Source organism: Equus quagga, chromosome 16 (assembly GCF_021613505.1).
Source record: "Equus quagga isolate Etosha38 chromosome 16, UCLA_HA_Equagga_1.0, whole genome shotgun sequence".
Lineage (NCBI taxonomy): Eukaryota > Metazoa > Chordata > Mammalia > Perissodactyla > Equidae > Equus > Equus quagga.
In genome coordinates this window covers 532,415-554,486 of record NC_060282.1, presented here as the reverse complement: position 1 = coordinate 554,486, position 22,072 = coordinate 532,415, and the positions used below count along the sequence as shown (strand labels likewise).

At 51.0% G+C, this 22,072-nt stretch overlaps 1 protein-coding gene across 7 annotated transcripts in view; it reads left to right on the top strand.

Moving 5' to 3' along the window:
• The window catches only part of PPP1R16A (protein phosphatase 1 regulatory subunit 16A), a 32,480-nt gene that overhangs the window by 5,898 nt on the left and 4,510 nt on the right, over positions 1–22,072 (top strand). Inside the window, exons 2-7 of one of the 7 annotated variants that reach the window (XM_046642396.1) lie at positions 11,292–11,462; positions 11,981–12,053; positions 16,814–17,004; positions 17,431–17,582; positions 19,535–19,579; positions 20,662–21,715. In XM_046642396.1, the coding sequence (XP_046498352.1) occupies positions 21,457–21,715 (259 nt within the window). In that variant the 5' untranslated portion in view covers positions 11,292–11,462; positions 11,981–12,053; positions 16,814–17,004; ... (1 more) ...; positions 19,535–19,579; positions 20,662–21,456. Of the gene's footprint in view, positions 1–11,291; positions 11,463–11,980; positions 12,054–16,813; positions 17,005–17,424; positions 17,583–19,534; positions 19,580–20,661; positions 21,716–22,072 lie in introns of all 7 variants that reach the window. The other 6 variants (XM_046642395.1, XM_046642398.1, XM_046642397.1 and 3 more) reach the window with 6 other exon arrangements.

The following is a 22,072-nucleotide window of genomic DNA, read 5'->3' as shown; positions in this document are numbered from 1 at the left end:
GAGAGAGCGAGAGGCCATGTCGCCTTTTACAGCCTAGTCTCTGAGGCCAAGCATCGTCATTTCTGCTTTTTTCCTGTTTGTTAGAAGTGAGTAACTAAGTCCAACCCGTACTCGAGGGGAAGGGGGTTAGGGTCTGCCTTTTGAAGGAGTGTCAAAGAAGTCCATGCTGTTTACCATTTTCCATTTTCCACTTGTTTATTGCCAGTACGGAGACATCCAGTTGATTCTGACATATCATCCTTGTATCCTACAACCTCACTAACTATACCTATTTATTCTAATAGCCCTATTGTAGATTCCTAAGGATTTTCTACATGTCTTGTGCATCTAAAGAGTTTTACTTCTTCCTTTTCGATCCGTATGCTTTTTATTTCTTGCCTTAGTACATTGGCTAGGACCTCTAGTACAGTGTTGAATGCAGTGGTGAGAGTAGATAACCTTAGCTTGTTCTCAATCCTAGGGGAAAGTGTTCATTCTTTTCCCATTAGGCATGATTTACTTGTAGGTTTTTTTTTTTTAAAGATTTTGGTTTTTTCCTTTTTCTCCCCAAAGCCCCCTGGTACATAGTTGTCTATTCTTAGCTGTGGGTCCTGCTAGCTGTGGCGTGCAGGACGCCACCTCAGTGTGGCCCAATGAGTGGTGCCATGTCCGCGCCCAGGATTCGAACTGACGAAACATTGGGCCGTCTGCCGCGGAGTGTGTGAACTTAACCACTTGGCCACGGGGCTGGCCCCTACTTGTAGGTTTTTTGGAGATGCTCTTTATAGGTTGAGGAATTTTCCTTCTGTTTCTAGTATTCTAAGTTTTATTATTATTATTTCTTTTTATCATGAATGGAAGTTGAGTTTTGCCAGATGCTTTTTCTGCTTCTACTAATTTGATTGTATTTTTAATTAAATTAAATTAATTAATTTTTTTGTGAGGAAGATTAGCCCTGAGCTAACATCTGTTGCCCATCTTCCTCGTTTTGCTTGAGGAAGATTGTACTTGAGCTAACATCTGTGCCAATCATCCTCTATATTTTGTATGTGGGATTCTGCCACAGCATGGCTTGATGAGTGGTGTGTAGGTCCGTGCCCGAGATCCAAACTTGCGAACGCTGGGCCACTGAAGTGGAGCACACAAACTTAACTACTACACCACTGGGCCAGCCCCAGGTTGTATTTTTTTAATAGTAAACTATGTTGGTTTTTAAAATGTTAGACCAAGCTTGCATTATTGGAATAACGCCCATGTGGTCATGATGTATTAGCCTTCTTATATTTTGCTGGATTCAATTTGGTAATGTTTTTTAAAGGATTTTTGCAGCTATTCATGAAGAAATGTCTGTGATATTCTTATTTATTTATTTTTTTAAAGATTGGCACCTGCGCTAACATCGGTTAGCAGTCTTTTTTTTTTTCTTCTTCTCCCCACAGCCCTCCAGTACATAGTTGTAGATTCTAGTTGTGAGTGCCTCTGGTTGTGCTCTGTGGGACGCTGTCTCAGCACCGCCTGATGAGCGGTGCCATGTCTGTGCCCCAGATCCAAACCCGCAAAACCCTGGGCCACTGAAGTGGAGCATGCGAACTTAACCACTGGCCACAGGGCTGGCCCCTGTGGTGTTCTTAACTTGTCGTGTCTTTGGTTTTGGAGTCAGGGTAATACTGGCTTCATAAAATGAGTTGCGATGTCTTTCTTTCTCTTCTATTTTCAGAAAGGGTTTTTGTACATTTGGTATTTTTTCTTCTTTAAGTGTTCCCTATAGTTTACCAGTGAAGCCATCTGGGCCTGGAGTTTCTTTGTGGGGAAGTTTAACTGCAAATTTAATTTCTCCAATAGGTATGGGGCTATTCAGGTTTGCTATTTCTTCTTGAGCCCATTTTTATAGTTTCTTTCATTCAGGTAATTTGCCTGTTTATTTGTGAAACAGCAATTTTTTTCTATAAAGGGCCAAATAGTAAATATTTTAGGCTTTTCAGGCCATATGGTCTCTCTTGCAGCTACTCAACTCAATATTGTAGCACAAAACAGCCAGAGACAATACATAAACAAATGAGCATGGCTGTGTTCTAATAAAACTTTATTTACAAGAAAAGACAGTAGGCCAGATTTAGTCCATGGGCTGTAGTTTGTTGACCCCTCACCTAAATTGTTGAGTAAATTGTTCAGAACATTCCCATTTTTATCCTTGTAGGATCTGTAGTGATGTCCCCTGTTTCATTCATGATATTGGTAATTTTTGTCTTCTTTTCTTGATCATTTTAGCGAGAGTATCAATTTTACAAATATTTTCAAAGGAATGTCTTTTAGTTTCATTGTTTTCCTCTGTTTATTTTCTATTCATTATTTTCTGCTGTTATTACTATTTCTTCTTACTTATTTTGGGTTTAACTTTCTCCTCTTTTTCTGGCTTCTTAGATTGGAAGCTAAGGTCATTGATTTGACCTTTCTTCTCACTTAAGCATTCAAAGGTTGGAATTTCCTTCCAAGCACTACTGTAGCTGCATTTCACGTATTTTGGTATGGTGTGTTCTCATTTTCATTCAGCTCAAAATGTGCTCTAATTTTCATTGTGATTTCTTCCTTAGCCTGTGGGTTATTTAGGAGTATGCTTTTAAGTTTCTGAATATTTGGGAATTTTTCCACATTTTCTTTGTTACTGATTCCTAATTTCGTTCCATTGTGGTCAGTGAACTATTTTGTATGCTTTCATTCCTTGTAAACTTATAGAATCTTGTATTATGTTCTAGCATATGATCTATCTTGATGAATGAATTTTTTTTACTAATGAAAAATTTCAAACAGCTGTATAGGTAGACAGAATAATATAATGATCCTGGCTGGCCTGGTGGCATAGCGGTTAAGTGTGCATGTTCCGCTTCGGCAGCCTGGGGTTCTCCAGTTGGGATCCTGGGTGTGGACATGGCACTGCTTGGCAAGCCATGCTGTCGCAGGCGTCCCACATATAAAGCAGAGGAAGATGGGCACGGATGTTAGCTCAGGGCCAGGCTTCCTCAGCAAAAAGAGGAGGATTAGCAGCAGATGTTAGCTCAGGGCTAATCTTCCTCAAAAAAAAAAAAAAGACCCCCGTATATTTGTCACCAACTTCAACAATTATTAACTCATGCCAGTTTTTCATTTGTACCTTTTATATTATTTAGAAGCAAATCTCAAATATATCATTCACCCTGCAAATGTTTTTGTATGTATTTCTAAAAGCAATGCTTTCAAAGATCTATTACCATAATACCATTAATATACCTAAACAAATTAACTGTAATTTCTTAATATAATCAGTGTTCAAATATCCAATTGTTTCATAAATGTCACTGTTATAGTTTTATGATTTGTTTGAATCTGGATTTTAAAAAGTTCCATACACTGCAAATATCTATTAGTGTTCTTTAAATATGTATAGGTTCCCAGCCATCATTTTTTTTCCTATTCAGTCTATTTTCTGAAGAAGCTAAGCGACTTGTTTTTTATAGTTTCTCACATTATGTTTTTTTCTGATTGCATTTCTGTGGTGTCATTTAACCTGTTCTCTATCCCATATATTTCCTATAAATTGGTAGTTGAGTCAAGCCTTGATCAGATTCTCATTTCTTTGTTTTTTAGGAAGAATGCTTTATAGGAAGTGGCTGTTCTTCTGTTGTGGAGCACATTGTCCAGTAGTCTCTCTTTTTGTAATTGATAAAAATTTCCCACATCAGGTATTTGGTACAGTTCAGATAGGAAAAGTCACGTTAATAATCAATTTTTCCTTATTTTCCAGTTTTCAAGATGAGTTAGTATTCCCCAGCAGTGAGGTTGTTTTTTGTCTCGTTTTGTTTTCAGTGTTGTTGTGAACTCTTGGGTGTGAATATGTAGACATGTGATACGTTTCAGGCCATTGCAGTTGTCACCTTGGTTTCACCTGTACCACGTCTGTACCAGGTTTGGCAGTGGGAACCTCTGACGTGGACCCTGGACCCTGTCGTCTTTGATGGCTCTCTCACTGTCTGGTATGACAAGATGTTCCAGGTTAATCTTGGACATTTCCTACCCCAGGCCTGCAATCAGTCATGTCTCCAAGGATATTTATGAGGGAAAAAGCCTTTGGAGATTTCAGTCTGAGCTTTTGGAATGCTTGTTGCTGCTGGGTGGCCATTGTTTCTAGGTCTTTTCAGTGGACAGAAGTAGGAAGGAAGTTTGTTTTATTTTATTCTTTTGAAGGTTGGCCCTGAGCTAACATCTGTTTCCAATCTTCCTCTTTTTCCTCAAAGCCCCAGCACATAGCTGTATACCCTAGTTGTAAGTCCTTCCAGTTCTGCTGCGTGCGGCGCCACCAGCATGGCTTGATGAGTGGCGCTAGGTCCATGCCTAGGATCTGAACCGGTGAACCCTGGGCTGCCGAAGCAAAACGTGTGAACTGAACCACTACGTCACGGGCCGGCCCCAGAAGTTAGTTTTAAATTAAATAACGTTACATTAAATTAAATAACATTTGTATTGATACTTCCAGTTCAAATTTAGGACTACAGGAATTTTACTTCACCTCCTTGCTCTTACATTTGTATGTTTTCTCTCCCGTGCCAAGAATCCTGGTTCTCAGTGACCCTGGATGATAGAATTGTGATATTACAGGTACTAAGTATGAATTACTTATCTCCCTCATCCCACAACAAGCCTAGAACAGTCTTGAGGTTAAAATACCAGCTTTACCACTGGTCATGCAACTATTGAAAACGGACTACCTGCGCAGGTCTCCACTGCCTGGGTGAGCCTGTCTCCCTACTCCAGCAGTTGACAGCAGCCTGGCTCTGCTCATCAGAGGGAGCTGTGGCCTTGCATCCGTTTTTCCCCTTCCTCTTCCTGTCGCCTCTCCTTTTACTTTTTTTTCTTTCAGTTGTGGTACAATGTGCATAACATAAAATTTACCATTGTAACCATTTTTAGGTACAATTCAGTGGCATTAAGTACATTCGTAGTGTTGTGCAACCATCATCACTATCCACTTCCAGAACTTTTCAATCACCTGAAACGGAAACTCTGTCCCCATTAAACAGTTCCCATTCTCTCTGCCCCAGCCCCTGGCCACCACCATTCTACTTTCTGTCTCTATGAATTGACCTATTCTAGGTACCTCATAGAAGTGGAATCATACAATATGTGTCCTTTTGTCTGATACATCTGTAACATGTATCAGAATTTCACTCCTTTTTAGGGCTGAACATTCTACTGTGTGTACAGACCGCATTTTGTTTATCTATTTGTCTGTCAATGGACATCTGAGTTGTTTCCACGTTTAGCTATTGTGAATAATGCTGTCATGACCATGGGTGTGCAAGGATCTGTGTCCCAGTTTTTAGTCCTTTTGCTTATACACCTGGAAATGGAATGTGCCTTCACTTTTACGCTACATGGTTGATAGTTACATTCTATTCTGTACCATAGCTCGCAGTCCTGTGGTGCAAAAGTTGGAAACGATGTCGGTCTTTCTGTCTGCAGAGGTAGACAGTGTGTTCAAACTATGCTTCCTCATCTGTGAGTCCAGTGTCCCAGCTCCTGCACCCCTGGAAGAATAGCGTTCTCGGCTGGCTTCAAGTTCCTGGGGGTTCTGCTGTTCCATGTGTTACCAGTCCCCTTTATCATGTCCTTGAGTCTTTCTGACCTCTGTCGTTTCCTGGACACCTCCCCTCTGCAGTTGTCTCTTTGCTCTGTGGCTCCTACTATTCTTCCCTCCAACTTCCAGGAATTTTTAAAGTAACCGTGAACTCTCTTCCTTTCCGTTGGCCCTCTAGTTCTCCTCTAGGTGGACGAGGGTCTCATTGTGGGTACACATGTGTGCTCAGTTGGTCATCTAGACCCTGCATGTCTCTTGTTTTAGGGTTCTGTGGCCCGAGTGCTTCTTCCTTCCACAATTCCTGGGCCCTATGCTGCTGGCAGGTCCCCAGGTTCCCTAATGAGGGGCCTTGTTTATGTAGGGGAGTGAGTTTTGAGTCAGAGCAGACTGGGGATTACAACACTGTCCCCTCTAAAACCCACTTTTGTTATTTTGGTTTTGACACTGTTGTACTTGACAGACCTTAATTTCCAAATCTACAAGGTGGGATCATGGCCCATTAGAGTCACGAGGCTAAATGGGGCTAAATGTGACAATGTGGCAATATGATGATGTGGCAATACTTTGCTCGGGAAGTGGAGCCTGGGCCCTGGCCTCTGGGGAGGTGTGACCCCCTGGGCCTCTGGAAGTCCTCAGTCCTTTCTCTCTCCTTGCCAAGGGCTGGCTTTTATCTTCAGTTCTCAGTGAGACACCTTTCAAATGCAGATGCCTCCGGCTGGGTGGCGTCTTTCATTGGGACGGCTAGGCCTCTGACACCTTGCTGTGAGTTAGTTTATTAGATTTATTTGGAGCTGGGTGGCAAAGGGAGAGGAAATTGAGGAGGGAGATTTGGATCCCCTCTGATTTCTGGGAAGAGGCCTTCCCAGATTTTCCAGCCCCTCACAGGCCCTGCTGCTGGAGTTCGCAGGCGGTCCTTCCTTATGTGGTTCACACAGCTCTCCAGTGCCTGCTCTGTCCCAGGGGCCTAGCAGGCTGGAAGTGTGGTATGCGCAAACCTGCCAACGTCTTGGGGGTCCTCCCTCACAGGATTGTCAGCTAAGCACTTGTGACAGCCAAATGAAATTTCACTTTTGTAGGTCAAAAACTGTGGAATAGCTTCAGTTTCATATGATTCTACTGCTAAGTGTTATGCTAAGGGAAGTTTGGGGAGGATTGAGATCACTGAGAAAGGACACAGACCTTACGTGAGGGGTCAGAAAGGAAGCTGAGACCAGAACGTGAGTAGGAGTTAGCCCCCAAAAGAGGGCTGGGAGGCAGAAAGGAGACTCATTATAAAGCCATGGCGGGTAGGACATTGTGGTACAGGCTCGGGGATCGACAGATGGACCCATGAACAGGGTCGAGAGTCTAGAACAGGCTCACACATGTAGAGGAACTTAATTTATTACCAAGACACTGAAGACCGTGTGGAGAGAAGCAGCTTTGACAGAAATGGTTCTTGGGACAATTGGATGGCAGTGTGGAAGAAACATTAAATTGGAGCCTGTACTAGTTATGTATTACTGTGTAACGAAGTGCCCCCAAATGCAGTGGCTTAAAAGATTTATCTCACAGTCTCTGTGGGTCAGGAATCCAGGGGCCCCTCGGCTGGATGGCTCTGGCTCGGGGTCTCATGTGTTTGCAGTCACACGACATCTGAAGGCTCCGCTGGGGCTGGAGGATCTGCTTCCAAGGTGGCGTCCTCCTGTGGCTGTTGGCGGGAGGCCTCAGTTCTTTGCCCCGAGGCGCTCTCCATAGGCTGCTTGAGTGTCCTCATGATGTGGCTTGGGCGTCCCCCAGAGCGAGCAATCTAACAGAGAGCAGGGGGAAGTCACAGTGCCTTTTATTTGCATCCTGATCTTGGGCGTCACACACTGTCACTTCTGCCACACTCTGGTCATTATAAGCGAGTCACAAAGAGCAGCCCACACTTAAGAGGAGGGGAATTAGGCTCCACCTTTTCAGGGAGGAATATCAGATAACTTGTGGGCATATTTTAAAACCGCAGACCCCTGCTTCACACCATACAAAAACGTCAGTTCCACGTGGATTACAGACCTAAATGTGGTGTAAGCTATCGTGCTTTTAGAAGACACTCTCTTTGGGAAGATGCCTGACCTGGTTAATGCTCAGAGAAATGCAAATTGGCTGTAGGGAGGTACCACTGCCTTGCACCAGACTGGCAAAAAGAACTTTTTTTTTTTTTTTTTAATTAAGATTATGATAGTTTACAACCTTGTGAAATTTCAGTAGTACATTATTGTTAGTCATGTTGTAGGTGCACCACTTCACCCTTTGTGCCATCCCCCCATCCACCCTTTCCCCTGGTAACCACCAATCAATCCTCTTTGTCTCTATGTGTAACTTCTACCTATGAGTGGAGTCATACAGAGTTCATCTTTCTCTGTCTGGCTTATTTCACTTAACATAATACCCTCAAGGTCCATCCATGTTGTTGTGAATGGGACGATTTTGTCTTTTTATGGCTGAGAAGTATTCCATTGTATATATATACCATGTCATCTTTATCCAATCATCAGTTGCTGGGCACTTAGGTTGGTTCCACGTCTTGGCTATTGTAAATAACGCTGCGATGAACGTAGGGTGCATGGGACTCTTGGAATTGCTGATTTCAGGTTCTTAGGATAGATACCCAGTAGTGGGATGGCTGGGTCATAAGGTATTTCTATTTTTAACTTTTTGAGAAATCTCCATACTGTTTTCCATAGTGGCTGTACCAGTTTGCATTCCCACCAACAGTGTATGAGGGTTCCCAAAAAGAACGTTTTATGTAAAACAAGTGATATATAAAGCAGTTGGAACGCTCCTCCGTTGCTGCTGGGAGTGAGAATTGCTCCAACCACTTTGGAAAGCAGCTGCAGCGTCCAGTGATTCATGTTGTAGAGCCTGCACCTGACTGGTGTGCACCAGGGTCTGAGTACGGGGTGTTCACAGCGCCCTGTCCATTGCAGGCCCAGGCTGAAATGCCCCGGTCCCTCAGAAGCGGGGGGCTGTGTCACGGGGGGTTCAGTCATGTAGTGGACTATTGCCCTGCAAAAGGCCGAAACCTTAGAGCCACACCCCTTGGAGTGGATGGCCCCCATGCATGTGACGGGAGTGAGAGAGCGCAGAGAACGCGGGCCGGCTCCCCCTGCGTAAGTCCAGCCTGTCAGCACTGCACCCTGTCGTTCCCAGGGCGTGTGTGGGTCAGAGGTGGGAAAACTGTGAAGAAAACTAAGGAGGCGATTGCAGCCAGGAGGAGTGAGGGGCAATCTTGGGGCTGCTTGGCATCTTGATGAGGTGGTGCTCGCACTGCTTTGCGTTTCTGTTTTATGTGCATTGTGATTTATGCACTACCTATATTTCTATCACACTTCACAATAAAAAAAGTTTTTGAAAAGGGACCCTGACACACTGGTGGAAGCGTGTGTGGAAGCACGTCCCAGGTACAGGGGACCCCTGTTCCGCCAGTCCCAGGAGGCAGGGCATGCAGGACTGACACAAGGTCCAGCCTGGCCGGAGAGTGGTGGGAGGGTGTCCTGGTGGGGGATGGACTGGGCTGCTGAGTGGTCAGGTGGAAGTCTGCGCAGGCCCTGGGCCCAGGATGTTCATGGGCCATGTAAGAAGCTTGGACCTTCTGTGGGGCCAGTGGGGCCTGAGGAGTATTTCACGCAGGGGTGACTGGGTCAAGGTTTGCCTTTTCAGTGCCCTGGGGCTACAGCATGGAGAGCGTCTGGGGCCCCGACTAGGAGCAGGAACACAGGTAGAGGCCTTGTGAAAGCTGCAGACCCAATGGGACCTGGGGGTAGGAACAGGCTGGAGGGAGGGGGCCTAGGGGGGGTCCTCTGGCCTCACCTTGGGTGGCATTGCTCCCTGAGATAAGGGCCCAGCCTCACTGAGCCTCCTCACTCCCCCCATTGCTGCTTTCCAGTTCTCAGACTTGCCAGGTGTCTTCCGCTGGGCCTTCGCCCTGACACTTCACTTGGCCTGGGTGCTCCTTCCTGCCCATGAAATGGGCACTTCGTAGCTGTGTCCATCATCTGCTGCCCTTCCTTGAATGCTGGCCTGGGAGGAGCAGGGGCTGTTGCTGCTACTTGTAGAATGAATGAATGAGCAGGAAGAGGAGCAGGAGATGCAGGCTTTCTGGAGTCTGGATCTGCCTTGGTGACAGTTGTGGTGGCAGGGTCACCGAGCCATGGTGGAAGGTGACCAGTGCCAAGAGTCCCAGAGCAGGAACTCACTTCTTGGGGGTCCTCAGGACCCCTGAGGGTGGGAGCCTGGGAGTCTGGGCGGCAGGGGCTGGGCCCAGGGGACTCAGAAGGGCCGTAGGAGGCCCCAGGCCCCAGGCCCCAGGCAGCCATGCAGACAGGTTTGGAGCCAGGCCCACCAAGTTGCTGCCCAAAGTGGGTCCCGGAGACCCTGTGGTGGGAGGAAGGTGGAAGGACAGGGACGTGAGGAGGTCCAGGCACGTCCCACTCTGAGATTGGGACATGAAAGAAGGACCCCTTTGGGATAGGAGGCCATTAACCGCATTCCTGTTGGCTGTGAGACACACTTGGGAGCCTCGAATGACAGGTGAACATGACTAGCCAGCTGCTGAGACAGAGTGGGAGTCACCAAAAGCGAGGGTTCCAGAAGAGGCGGGGGGATGTGGCCATGGGGAGTCAGGGTGGACTCAAGACTCCCGGTTGCCCATCTCCCTTGAGGAGCCTCTGCTGCCCCGGGCTGTAAGCAGGAATGGCAATCCCTCTAGCTGTATAGGACTGTCTCTGAAAGTGCATCTGATGCTGTGCCAAGCAAGGGTTAGGTGACAGCTGATCTGCCCGTTCTGCTGCTGGAATGATCCTCGTGGTTTCCCACTGCCTGCGAGGCCAGGAGTTCGGGAGGCCATTCGTGCCCTTAATCCTTGAGCTCGAGTTCCTGCTTCTGTGACTCAGCACAGCTTGAAACCTCAGGGAGCTGGACGTCAATATGGCACCTGAGTCCACAGCCCAGGTCCCAGTTGGCCAGCTGTCCTGGGAATGTCCTTTATAGCAATGTCCCCTCCAAATAGGTTGGGTGTCGGACCCCTGCGTGGTTCTGTTGGGGGCAGTGCCTAGAGTGGGATGGCAGGGCGGGGGGAGGATGTCTGTTCTGCAGACACCCCTGCAGCCTCATGGGACAGTCCCAGTGGTTCCATGCCTTCCTATACTTGGTCTCTATTCTGGTGGGAGTGTGGGCTTTCCTGTGCATTTCCCTGAGGACTAATGACCTGGAGCACCTTTTTGTGTGTTTCCTGGTGTGAAATGACTGCTGTCACCTTTGGCCTGTTTTATGATTTGGTGGAGGTTTCCTTTGGCTTCTAGTTGCTCTTCTGATATCAGTCATGGGGTGTGTGATGCCAATATCATTTCCTACTCTGTGGCTGAGTTTCTCCCTCTTTATTTTTTATTATTATTTTCTTTCTTTTTTTTTTTTTTTGAGGAAGATTAGCCCTGAGCTAACTACTGCCCATCCTCCTCTTTTTGCTGAGGAAGACTGGCCCTGAGCTAACATGCATACCCATCTTCCTCTACTTTGTATGTGGGACACCTACCACAATATGGCTTTTGCCAAGCGGTGCCATGTCCGCACCCAGGATCCGAACCGGCAAACCCTGGGCCACTGAGAAGTAGAACGTGTGAACTTAACCGCCACGCCACTGGGCCAACCCCTCTCACTCTTTGTTTTTAAACTTTATTTTCAGATCATTGCAGACTCACTTGCAGTTGTAAGAACTAGTTCACAGAGAGCCCTGCGCACTCTCCCAGTCCCCTGAAGGCGCATGACTGTAGTGCAGACTCCTCGAAGACGCTGACTTCGACACCTTCCATTGACCTTTCCAGATTTCACCAGTTTTCTGTGCACCCGAGTGTGCGTGCGTGCGTTTGTTCACTTCTGTTCAGTCTTACCACATGTCTAGATTTGTGTGATGGCCACAGTCAGGGTACAGAACATCTCCATGACAAGGGTCCTGCCCTCCCTATGTAGCCATGGTCACCTCCTCCCTGAGCCCCACCCACGCCCTGAGATCTTACCACTTCGAGAATGTTGTACGAATGGGGTCGCGCCACGTGTGACTGATAGAAATGAGCACAGTGCACTTGAGACCCGCCCAGGCTGCGTGCAGCACAGCTGGTTCCTTTTTATTGCTGAGGAGTGTTCCACGCTGTGGGTGGACCAGAGTTTGGTTAACTACCCATCAAAGGATATCTGGGTTGTTTCCAGTTTTAGGCGGTTATGAATAAGGTTGCTATGAAATTTGTGTACAGGTTTTTATGTGCACTTAAAGTTTTATTTCTCAGGGATAAATGCCTAAGAGCACAGCAGCGGGGTCATATGGGAAGCACATGTTTATGTTTAGTTTTTCTAAGAAACTGCCAAACTGTTTTCCAGGTGGCCGTGTCATTTCATGTTCCCACGGTCCTGTGGGAACCCCATTTTCTTCACATCCCGGCCATTCTGACAGGTGTGTAGTGGTGTGTCACTGTGGTTTTAATTTTCGTTTGGCTGATGGCTACTGCTGTGTAACGTTCTTTCACGGGCTTTTCTGCATCTCTACCTCCTCTTCAGTGAAACGTTTATTCACATCTTTTGCCCCGTTTCTCATTGGCTTGTTTGGTTGTTTACTGCTGCGTTTTGAGGGTTCTCCCTGTGTGCTGGCTGGAAGCCCTCTGTTCGGGCTGTGGTCTGCAATCTGCTCTCCAGTCAATAGCTTGTCTCCTCACCGTCTTCACAGGGTCTTCAGTAGAGATAGTGTTCTTGATTTTGCTCAGGTCCACAGTCCCATTTAGAGGCTGTGCTTTGGTGTCAGTCTTTATAGAGGTTGTATTCCTTCACCTTTTACATTTAGATGGACAACACACCGTGGGGGGGGTGCAGGCAAGATGAGTTTTTCACCGGTGGCTATCCAGCTGACCCAGCACCATTTATTGAAAAGGCTCTTTTTCTGTTGCTCTGCAGTGTCATACATTGAGTGTCTACCCACGTGTGGGTTTGTTTCTGGACTCCATTCTGTTCCACTGGTCTGTTTTTCCTACCCTAAGCCAACACCTCAGGGTCTTACTTACCAAACTTTATAATAAATCTTGATATCTAATAGTCTAAGTCCTTCAGATTGTTCTTTTTTAGGATTGTCCCAACTATTCTTGGCCTTTGCATTTCATATAAAATGGAGAATTAATTTGTAGGTTTCAAATATAACTACTGGAATTTTGATTGGGATTACATTTGAATCTTAGACGAATTGGGGGAGAAATGACCTTTTTATAGTTCTGAGTCTTTTGACCATACGTATGGTTTGTCCCTCCATTTACTTGAGTCTTTTTTCATGTCCTTCAATAAGTTTTTGTGGTTTTCTGTGTAGAGGTCCTGTACATTTTTTATTAGATTTATTCCTGGACATTAATGCTTTTGGATACTATTATATTATAAATAGTATCATTATAATTTTTCATTTTTTAATTGTTGCTGGCATTTATAAATAACAGTAGATTTTTGTACATTAAACTTATATTTACCAATATAATGTTCTCATATTCATTCTAATAGTTTTTCTATAGGATCTTTCAGGTTTTTATCATACACAATATGTTATTTGCAAATAATGAGTTTTTTTCTACCTTCCTGTCCTTATTCCTTATATTTCTTTTTCTTGCCCATTTGCACTGGCTCAAACCTTTAGTGCAATATGAATAGAACTAGTGGTAGCACGTGTCTTTGTTTCATCCCTTAGGGTTTGTTGTTTTGTTTTTAGTTAGGTTGGGATAATCACCATGCTGATGGCAAGGATCTAGAGGAGGGAGAGAGCTGATGCTGGAAGACAGGGGTCCTGGAGGGGTCTTGGGGGCGGGAGTGGGCACAGGTCTGTGCCGTGGGTGGAGCATTGTGGCAGGTGGGAAGGCCCTGCAGGGGGGCTCAGTGGCAAGTGGGTTGTTCAAGGTGGACGTCCTCTTCTGATGGCTTCTGTCTTCTCAGGAAACGTCAGCAGCTGAGTGTGAGGATGAGAGAGAAGGGGCAAGGGAAGCTGTGAGACTTCCAGAAGCATTAAGGCTGTCAAGTGTGGTCTTCAGTCAGCAGCTCTGCTTGTACATTCAGAATTGGGGCAGTCGAGCTTGACTGGGGCTGGCATTTTCCAACCAAGACAGTGAAGCAGGCTTGAAGTGTTGGGGCCTCTGGAGTGCTGGAGTCAGGGTTTTCGGGAGTGAGCTGGGAAGGGAGTGGTGGTCAGAGAACTGCGTGTTTAATTGAATGCCGGGGGGGGGTGGGGGGGAGTTCTGGTGGTGACAGGGTTGAGGACATAATTGGGGCAGAGGACAAGGCCATTGGCAGGAAGAAGAGGTCAAGACTGAGGGGCAGGGAGTTGAGGTGGTCTCTGAGAATATTGAGACCACCGGGAATTCAGACCCGACACAGCGATGGGGTGATGCCCACAGCAAGGGCCGGTGTGGGTGGTTGGTGCAGCTGATGGCTCATGTCAGCGAGGACTCTTAGGGAGAGGGGAGGAGAGGGGGCTGCAGGCCACAGCAAGGAACAGGGGTGGGTGCCCCACTTCCAGGCCAGGGTGGCAAGGTGGGGAGAGAAAAAGCAGCCCCCAGAGAAGGCTGGCAGGAAGGGAGCAGGGTGGAGGGGAGCCGGGGTTCCTGCAGGAGAGCGAAGGTGAGCAACAGGCCTGAGGACACGGGAGGGTTGTGGGTGACTGGCTCCAGGGGAGGGCTTCAGGATTCCGGGGTGGAGGGTGGGGTCAGAAGCCTCTGTGCTCCTTCTCTGAAAAGCCTCTCTCTTGCCTACCTCGCCTCTCAGCCAAGGCTCCTAGAAGGGAGGGCCCCCATGGCTCCACCCACTGTGGCTTCCACTGGGACTGCTCCTGGGTAGCAGTGATCTCATAACACTTTTTCTTTTAAAAAGACAGAGTTGCTCTTTTGAGAAAGATCACCTGTGCACGGGGCAGGCATACCCCTAGGGCACCGTCTTGAAACAGTGTGTTGGGTCTAAGGCCTTTCACACTTCAGTAGATGCCTCCAGGGCATCTCTTAGGGCTGATGCTCTTGGCTTCTGTGGCCCAGCTGCGTGTGCTGTCCACACTCGTGGTCCAAACGTGTGTCCTACTTGTAATTTGCATGTTAATTATTTGGGTGTTGAGTGTATGTTGGTTGTTTCCAGTGAGATCTGTGCCCTTTGTCCCGTGAGCTGTCCTGCCCTGTGCCCACTATGCACACACGGCCCCCTCACGGTTGACCCGAGGACCACTTTGTTGTGTATTGTAAATGTTTTTGTCCAGTTGACCATCTGCCTTCTGACTTTGTAGGTTTTGTTTTGTTTTTACAGTATACTCGGATTTATCAGTTTTCTCTTCGGTCTCTGGGTTTTATGTCAGCTTAGAAAGGCTTTCGCCTTTGCTGGGATCACACGAATGTTCTCCCTTCTTCCTGCTTGTACTTCTGTGGTTTTGGTTTTCCTTACTGCTGTGTCTGTGATGTGTCTGGTATTGACTGGGAGTGAGGAGAGGTGGGAGTCAGCTCTGTGTTCTAGGCGGCTGCCCGCTGTCCATTGGAGCTGTCCTTCCCCTGTTGGCCCACGTGGCTCTCCTGCACTTCCTGCTGTGGCCACTCTGGTCCTCCTGTCTGCATCTCTGCTGACCACTTGCTCTTGGGCTTCCTGGCCCCAGCTCACCTTGGACACTGCTTGGTCCCACTTCTTGAGGCCCTCCTTCTTCTCTCTGCTCCTCGCTGGCCCTCTCCTTGCATCTGACAGCCTGTCCTAGTCTCATCCTGTTACTCCTGTCCTCTCCCGTCCATTCCCTGCTGGGCGTGTGGGTCCCAGTATCTCTCCTGTAAGGTTCCCCCCAGCCCCCCCGGTTTGGATCTTATCACTCATTTGTCTGAAAGCCTCTGTGGCTCCCACAGTTTGTTGGGCAGAGGCCAGCTTCTTGGCTGGGGACAGAAGACACTGTTCCTCCTACAGCCCTGCCCTCCCAGGCCTGACCTGAGACCCAGCAGGTGTGCTCATACTTACTCTCCCAAAACAGAGTGCTTAAAATTGTTTTGAAGAGGTTTACCCTCACATGGCTCAAAGGTCAAGCAGCAGTAATGACCCACCAGGCTGGCCCGCCAGCCCTCTGCTCCCCTCCAATGGCCACTTTAGTCATTTCTGGTCTATCTTTTTTGTGTTTCTTATATATATGTAAGTGTATATTCTTATCTTACTCCCTTTTTACACAAAAGGTAGCATATTATATACAGATTTTATACCTTTTTTCTTCACTGGAGAAACACTATTTCTTAGCAACCTTTCCATGATAGTGCACAGGGAGCTTCCTCATAAACCCTTCAGGGGCTTATTTAATGAGACCCCTTTGATAGAAATGTGAGTCATTTCCAGTGTTTTCTGTCATAAAGGCTGCTGCAGCGAGGGGCCTGATAGTAGTGCTGCGGGATTAGCTCTAGAATATTCTAGAGCAGGCTTGCTGGGGGCAGGTGAGTGCACCCTGGGGATGGCCACCCTGCACTTGCACGATATCACAGTGGTGAGGGTGCCCATGGCAGCACTCTCAGATCTGCTCCTCCTGTGGTCTCCTGGCCAGTGTGAGGAGCCAGCTGCCCACACTTGGCTCCCTGGCCTCACTGTCCTTGCCGCTCACACCTCCTCAGCCTGCCCCCCCACTGCCAGCTGCAGCTCTCTCAGTGTGCCCTGTGAGGCCCTGCCATGGGTTTGCAGCTGGGGCCTCCTCCCCAGAGCTTCCTGTGGCCACTTACTCCTCTTCATGTGTGTTTGGGTGCAGAAACCCTCCCCAGAGCCGCGCCCAGGGCCTTTTGTGCCCCACTACAGTGGATGTCATCTTACTCACTGACGTACATCCTGCTCCTCTGCTGAGGGCAGGACCTGTCGTCCTGGCCCCTTCTGTCCCATGACCCCGTCCCCAGAGCAGAGCCAGGTGGAGCAGGGGAGTGAGGAGAGTTTGTCAAGTGACCAGAGCATGCATGCCAGTCAAGTGCTCATTGTGAAGCATGCCCTGCCCTCCCGGGTCGGGGGGCCAGGTCACCTGTTCATGGCCCAGTGCTGCACTTGTCACGTATGAGGGTCTTCAGATGCCTGGCTCCTTCCCTGGCTGGATGATGCAGGCCACAGGCACCTCTGGCCTGAGCACGTCCACTCCTTGGCCACACTGAGCTGCACCTGGCCTTGCATCATCAGCCCTTCACAAACACTGAACGAAGACCCTTCTTCCAGGTCCTGGCACGTGGCTGGAAAGACGGGCAGGGAACGTACCCTCAACAAGCTTGTCCTCTGGTGGAAGGCACAGGCTGGGACAAAAGTGCCCTTGGCATCTGGTGTCCTGCCTCCATCTGCCCGTGAAGCTGCTGTGGGGCATTTGTGCCTGCAGGAGTCGGGACATGCCGTGGTGACAGGAGAATTCCGAGGTGAGCCAAGCCGGGGTAGGGGTGGGTGAGTGTGGGACAGGTGCTGAGGCTGGCCCTCGAATCAGGTTAAGCATGTCCCAGAGGCCTGGTTGCGTGCCCTCACTGCCCCATGAGTCCCACAGCACAGCCCCTGCCCTCATTCCTTCTCTGCTCGGGCAAGTAGACCACCTTGTGTCCGTGACAGCCCATCTCGCACCAGGATAGTGTCAGCTCTGCATTGGGGTTTCTGGTGAATGCGCCACAGCCCCTCACCCATGACATCTAGATGACCTCACCTTGTTAATGGACACATCTGTGTGTGTGATTCTACAGAATGAGGACACACACTTTACTCTTCCCAGAGGGAGGGGCATCTAGGTGGTTTCCCGTCTTTTGCTATTGTAGATAATGCCACAAATACAACCAACTTTTGATTGCAAGTTACAGGAACCTACTCCAACAAGCTAAGCAACAGGGATGCGAAGCCCTAGAACCAGGGGGAAGGTGGGCACCGGACCCCCTGCTGCTCCTCCGTTCCCTCCCCTGCCCCTTCACCTCTTCCTCCCTCTCTGAACAAGGCATGGCCGCCCTGTCTCTGGGTGAGTAGAGGGGCACTTATTACCCCTCACGGGCTCTGGGATCTTGTTGCAGTGCCCCTAATTCTCACATAGCTGCTATGAGTGGGCGTGAGAGGCAGGATGGTGGAGGGATTAACAGGGGACTCTGGATTTAGGTATAGCCTCAGTTTCCCCACCTGGAGAGTGGGGATGATGACAGGGACCTGCCAGAGGAGGGCTGTGGCGGTGAGTAAGGAGAGGGCTGCTGGGACACGTACGCCAGCACGGGTCTGTCCGCGCTGGGACACATATGCCAGCATGGGTCTGTCTACACTGGGCCTGGGTCTGGGCACTGGGCTGTCCATCCCCTAGGCCAGGGGTCTGGCAGTACTCTCAGCAGTCTTTGGGGATGGCCCAGTACTGTGGGCTGAGAGGATGGGGGCAGTGGCCATTCTTCCAGAAGGCTCCTCCCAGACTTCCATGCACTTGCCTGGGACGGAGGTGAAAACTGGACGAAATCACCCAGCTTATCTCTGTGTGGCATTCCAGGGAGGCTTGGGGGAGGATTTGTGGACTGAGGTGGGGGCTGCCCTGCTCAGACCCCCTCGGCCTCGGTGTGGTGTAGGGTCCATTTGGAGGGACTCCATGAGCTGTCCTGGGTTTCGTGCCGAGGGGCATCTTCCAGCTCTGGCAGGCTGTTCTTGGACTGTGTGGCTGGGAGGAGGTGGCTGAGTGAGGTTCAGGAAGGGGCAGCAGGCAGGGTCCAGAGGGTTGGGGGTTTGAAAGCTTAGGGCACTGAGTACCGTGGCACCCCTTCAATGGAGACTGTCCCAGGACGAGGTGCTCACTGCAATGGGGCCCTGGGACTCCTTAAGGTCACCTTAGGCACTTCCTTTCTCTCAGAGGAGGCTGTAGGCTTACCCATGGACCTGCCCAAGGTTATTCAGAGACTGCCGTCAGGCAGCTTTCAGCAAGGAACACTATACAGGGGCCCAGAGGGGACGTGGGGCTTCAGGAAGTGGCTCGTCAGAGTCAGCGGCCGAGCACGCATGTGGGCTGCCACGGCCCAGACCAGGAGCCAGAGTCTTCTGCCTTTGCTCCTGGGCGTGCGGGCCAGAGGGGCCTGGTCTAGCCCTGGCCTCTGTCCTCTCTTCCTGGTGCAGCCAGAGCGCTGGGCCGGGGTTGAGGCTCTCCAGGTCTGCTCCGTGATGAATTTTCACGGATGGCCTTCAGAATGAGAAAACCAAAGACAGCACACACTCAGCTGGAGAAGCCGACTGCTCTTCTAGGGTGTTCTCTATCAGACTTGGGCATCAGAATCTCTTTCTCGTATGAAATGATGGCGGTAAACCTTGTTAAACTTAACAAAATTCAAGTGGTGGCTCTGATGCTAGCACCCATCTTGGAGAAGTGAAACTGGTCCCAGAGACCCTGGACCATTCTGCTGGGGAGCCTTGGCCCGTGGGGGGGCCGCCTCCCTCATGAACAGGGTGGGGCATGGCCTTCTCTTCAGGTCCCCTCCCTGTCCCCAGCCTGAGACTGGGGGCCCTGCTTGGAGTGGGAGGTTCAGTTTGGCTTCCCTGGCAGGCCCACAGACTGACGGCAGAAAGAAGGTCCCACCTTGCAGCCATGTGTGTGGGGGTGGTGCCAGCTCCCCTAGGTGAGCATGAGGGGAGCTGTGAGTGGCCAGCAAGGAAGGAGGTGCGTGAGGGCTCTGCCATGCCTGGGGTGTGGTCTGGGACCCACCCCGTCCTCATGGTGGGGAGCTGGCGGGCGCCTGAGGGACCTGGCCCTTAGCCTGTCTGGTTGTGGGGAAGCTTTGTCTCAGAGGGCAAAGGCAGGCCCTGGGGGCCCAGCAGAGTATCTGGATAGTGCCCGTCTGCCCTGGCCCCAACAGTCATGCAGAGGTGGCCAGTTGGGGGCAGGTTGCTCAGAGCAGGGGTGCTACCTAGAAAGCTCTTTCCTGGGCCTTACTGGTCCTGCCCCATCCCTAGGAAGCCTCTGAGGCCAGGCTGGCAGAGTGGACCACTGAAGCACGGGTGAGTCCAGGCAGGTCAGACTTGGGAAGTGAACCTCCTAGGGACACTGGGGATCCTGAAGCAGGAAGGACTGACCTAATTTGATCTGGCCCAGGACAGTTCCCTTCCAGAAAGAGGGGGCACTCACTGAGACCCCTGAGAACAAGTCAGGCCAGAGGAAGGCTGGGTCAGTATCTAGATGGACACGAGGCCTGGCCAGGTGAGAATGGGGGCTCCTGGAGGACAGGCTGAGGTGTGAGTGGGCACCTTCTGGGTGGAGCATGGCCAGGGCCTCCTGAAGAGTGTCCTGTGATCATACCCAGCGACCACACCAGGGGTGCTGGGCAGGACGACCCGTGGTGGGTACTTGGGGCTGTGCCCCAGCCGAGCTGCCTGCCTCCCTGCCTGCCTGTTCTGATAGATCCTAAGCCAGGCAGGCCGCTGGTGTCTGTGTCCATACAACCAGGGCTTTTATTGCAGCCCAGCATGGTCAAGGCGTTGACTGGCCTGGACCAGGGATCCCAACAAGGAAGAGGCCCAGATGCTGGGCGGTGAGGAGGTGGGGTGCTGGTCAGGACAGGCTGTGCCCTCTGCCCTCAGCAGCCGAGAAGCAGGGAGGCCTGAGGCCCAGGAGGCAGGGCCTGCCCCCGGGAAGGTTGTAGCTTGTATAGCCCTCAGCACAGTTTCAGGAGATCTCAAGGAGAAGGTGACCCTGCCTGACCTCGCCTGGGGCAGACAGGTCAGCAATGCTCTGGGGGCTAGGGCCAGAGCCCAGGGCCCTGAGAAGCTGCAGAGACCTCCCAGAGGCCAGTGCCTGGGCCTGGCGGGGCAGCCTCGTTAGGAAGGCCCAACTCAAGCTGGCAGTACAGGCCTTGCTGCCTTCTCTCGGCTGCACACCCTCTCTGAAAACACTGAGTGTGTGAGCCAGAATGGGGGCAGAGCAAGCTCCCTCCCATCTGCCAGGATTGTTGTCCAGCAGTGCTTGCTGCAGGCAGGGGGTGGGCCTCACACAGGGCAGGGCCCTGATCTCACCTGCTGACCGCTGGGAGCCAGGCCTGCCTCATCCAGGAGCGGCCTTGATGTGCTTCCTCATTCCTCCTCAGGCCAGCGGGAGCCACCTGCTTTCTGCAGCTTGATCGCCTGGCTCCACTGAAGGGGAGGCCCTCCTGAAGACACAGTTGGCAGGGCCGCTGTGCCCTCAGTGCCCTGGCTGCTTGGAGAGCATCACTCCTGGACACGGGGGGGCTGGGACCCCAGGACTCTGAGAACGCCCTGCCCTGGTCTCTGTGGCTGCTGAGCCCGCCCTCCGGCCACACCTCCTCATTAGCAACGATGCACTGACCCTGGAAGACAGCCAGGAGGAGGGAGAAGGGAGGAAAGGCCACTCATGGCTGCTTCCAGGCCCCACCCAGGCTCCTAGGCCTGGGAGGTGAGGGAGCTTCTACGGCTCCCAGAGGCCTCTACCCATTCTCTTCTTGCTTGCCCAGGTGCCAGGAAGCTGCAACTTTGTTATCTGGGTAATTAGCTTCAGACCCTGGACTGAGGCTGGCCGGGTCCTGGGCTGCTTCCCACAGGCTGTGCACCCTGACCCCAAGAGGGAGGTGAGGCCCTGCCTGTTCAGCGGCTGAGGTGCCAGGGCTCCTGAGAGGCCGGCTGCTGGCACCATTCCACGCTGTGTTTGCTGCCTGGGGCCTGCGCCCCTCAGGGCTGCCTGGGCCTGCTCACAGCGTGGGGCCTCCTGACCCAGCCTTGCCAGGGGCAGTGGGCACCAAGCGTTGGGGAGGGGATGCCCCCGAGGGTGCCAGTCCAGCCAGCTGCCCCGCCCCTCAGGCCCAGCCTGGCCCCTGCACTCCCCCATCTGGTGCCCCAAGTAGCCCCCCTGGCAGGCAGTCCCTGCCATGGCCGAGCACCTGGAACTGCTGGCAGAAATGCCCATGGTGGGCAGGATGAGCACGCAGGAGCGATTGAAGCATGCCCAGAAGCGACGTGCCCAGCAGGTGAAGATGTGGGCCCAGGCTGAGAAGGAGGCCCAGGGCAAGAAGGGCCACAGGGAGCGGCTGCGGAAGGAGGCGGCCAGCGACAGGCCACAGAAGCGGGTCCTATTCCCTCCCAGTGTCACCCTTCTGGAGGCTGCTGCCCGAAATGACTTGGAGGAAGGTGAGTGTGGCTGAGCCCTAGGGCAGTTCACGGCCAACAGCCCTGTCCCTGTCACCCTGGCGTAGGCCTCAGGAGAACTGCCAAGGATGCAGCCCCCTCTGTGGGGTCCCAGGATCTGGGGCCTGGCTTCCTCAGCTGCAGGCCCCAAGTGGTGGGCAGCCCCGAGGCCAGCCTGTGACAGGGAAGCATGCAGGGAACCTATGGGGGTGAGGCTGACTGGGCAGGCAGGGGCATGGGCTGGGCCCATAGGAGCCTGGAGAAGCACCCAGGGCTTGGCTTAGGTGGGCTGGGAGTGGTCCATAATCTTGGCCACCTCTTGCCAGGGTGCTAGGTGATGCTCAGGAGAGTCCTGGCCAC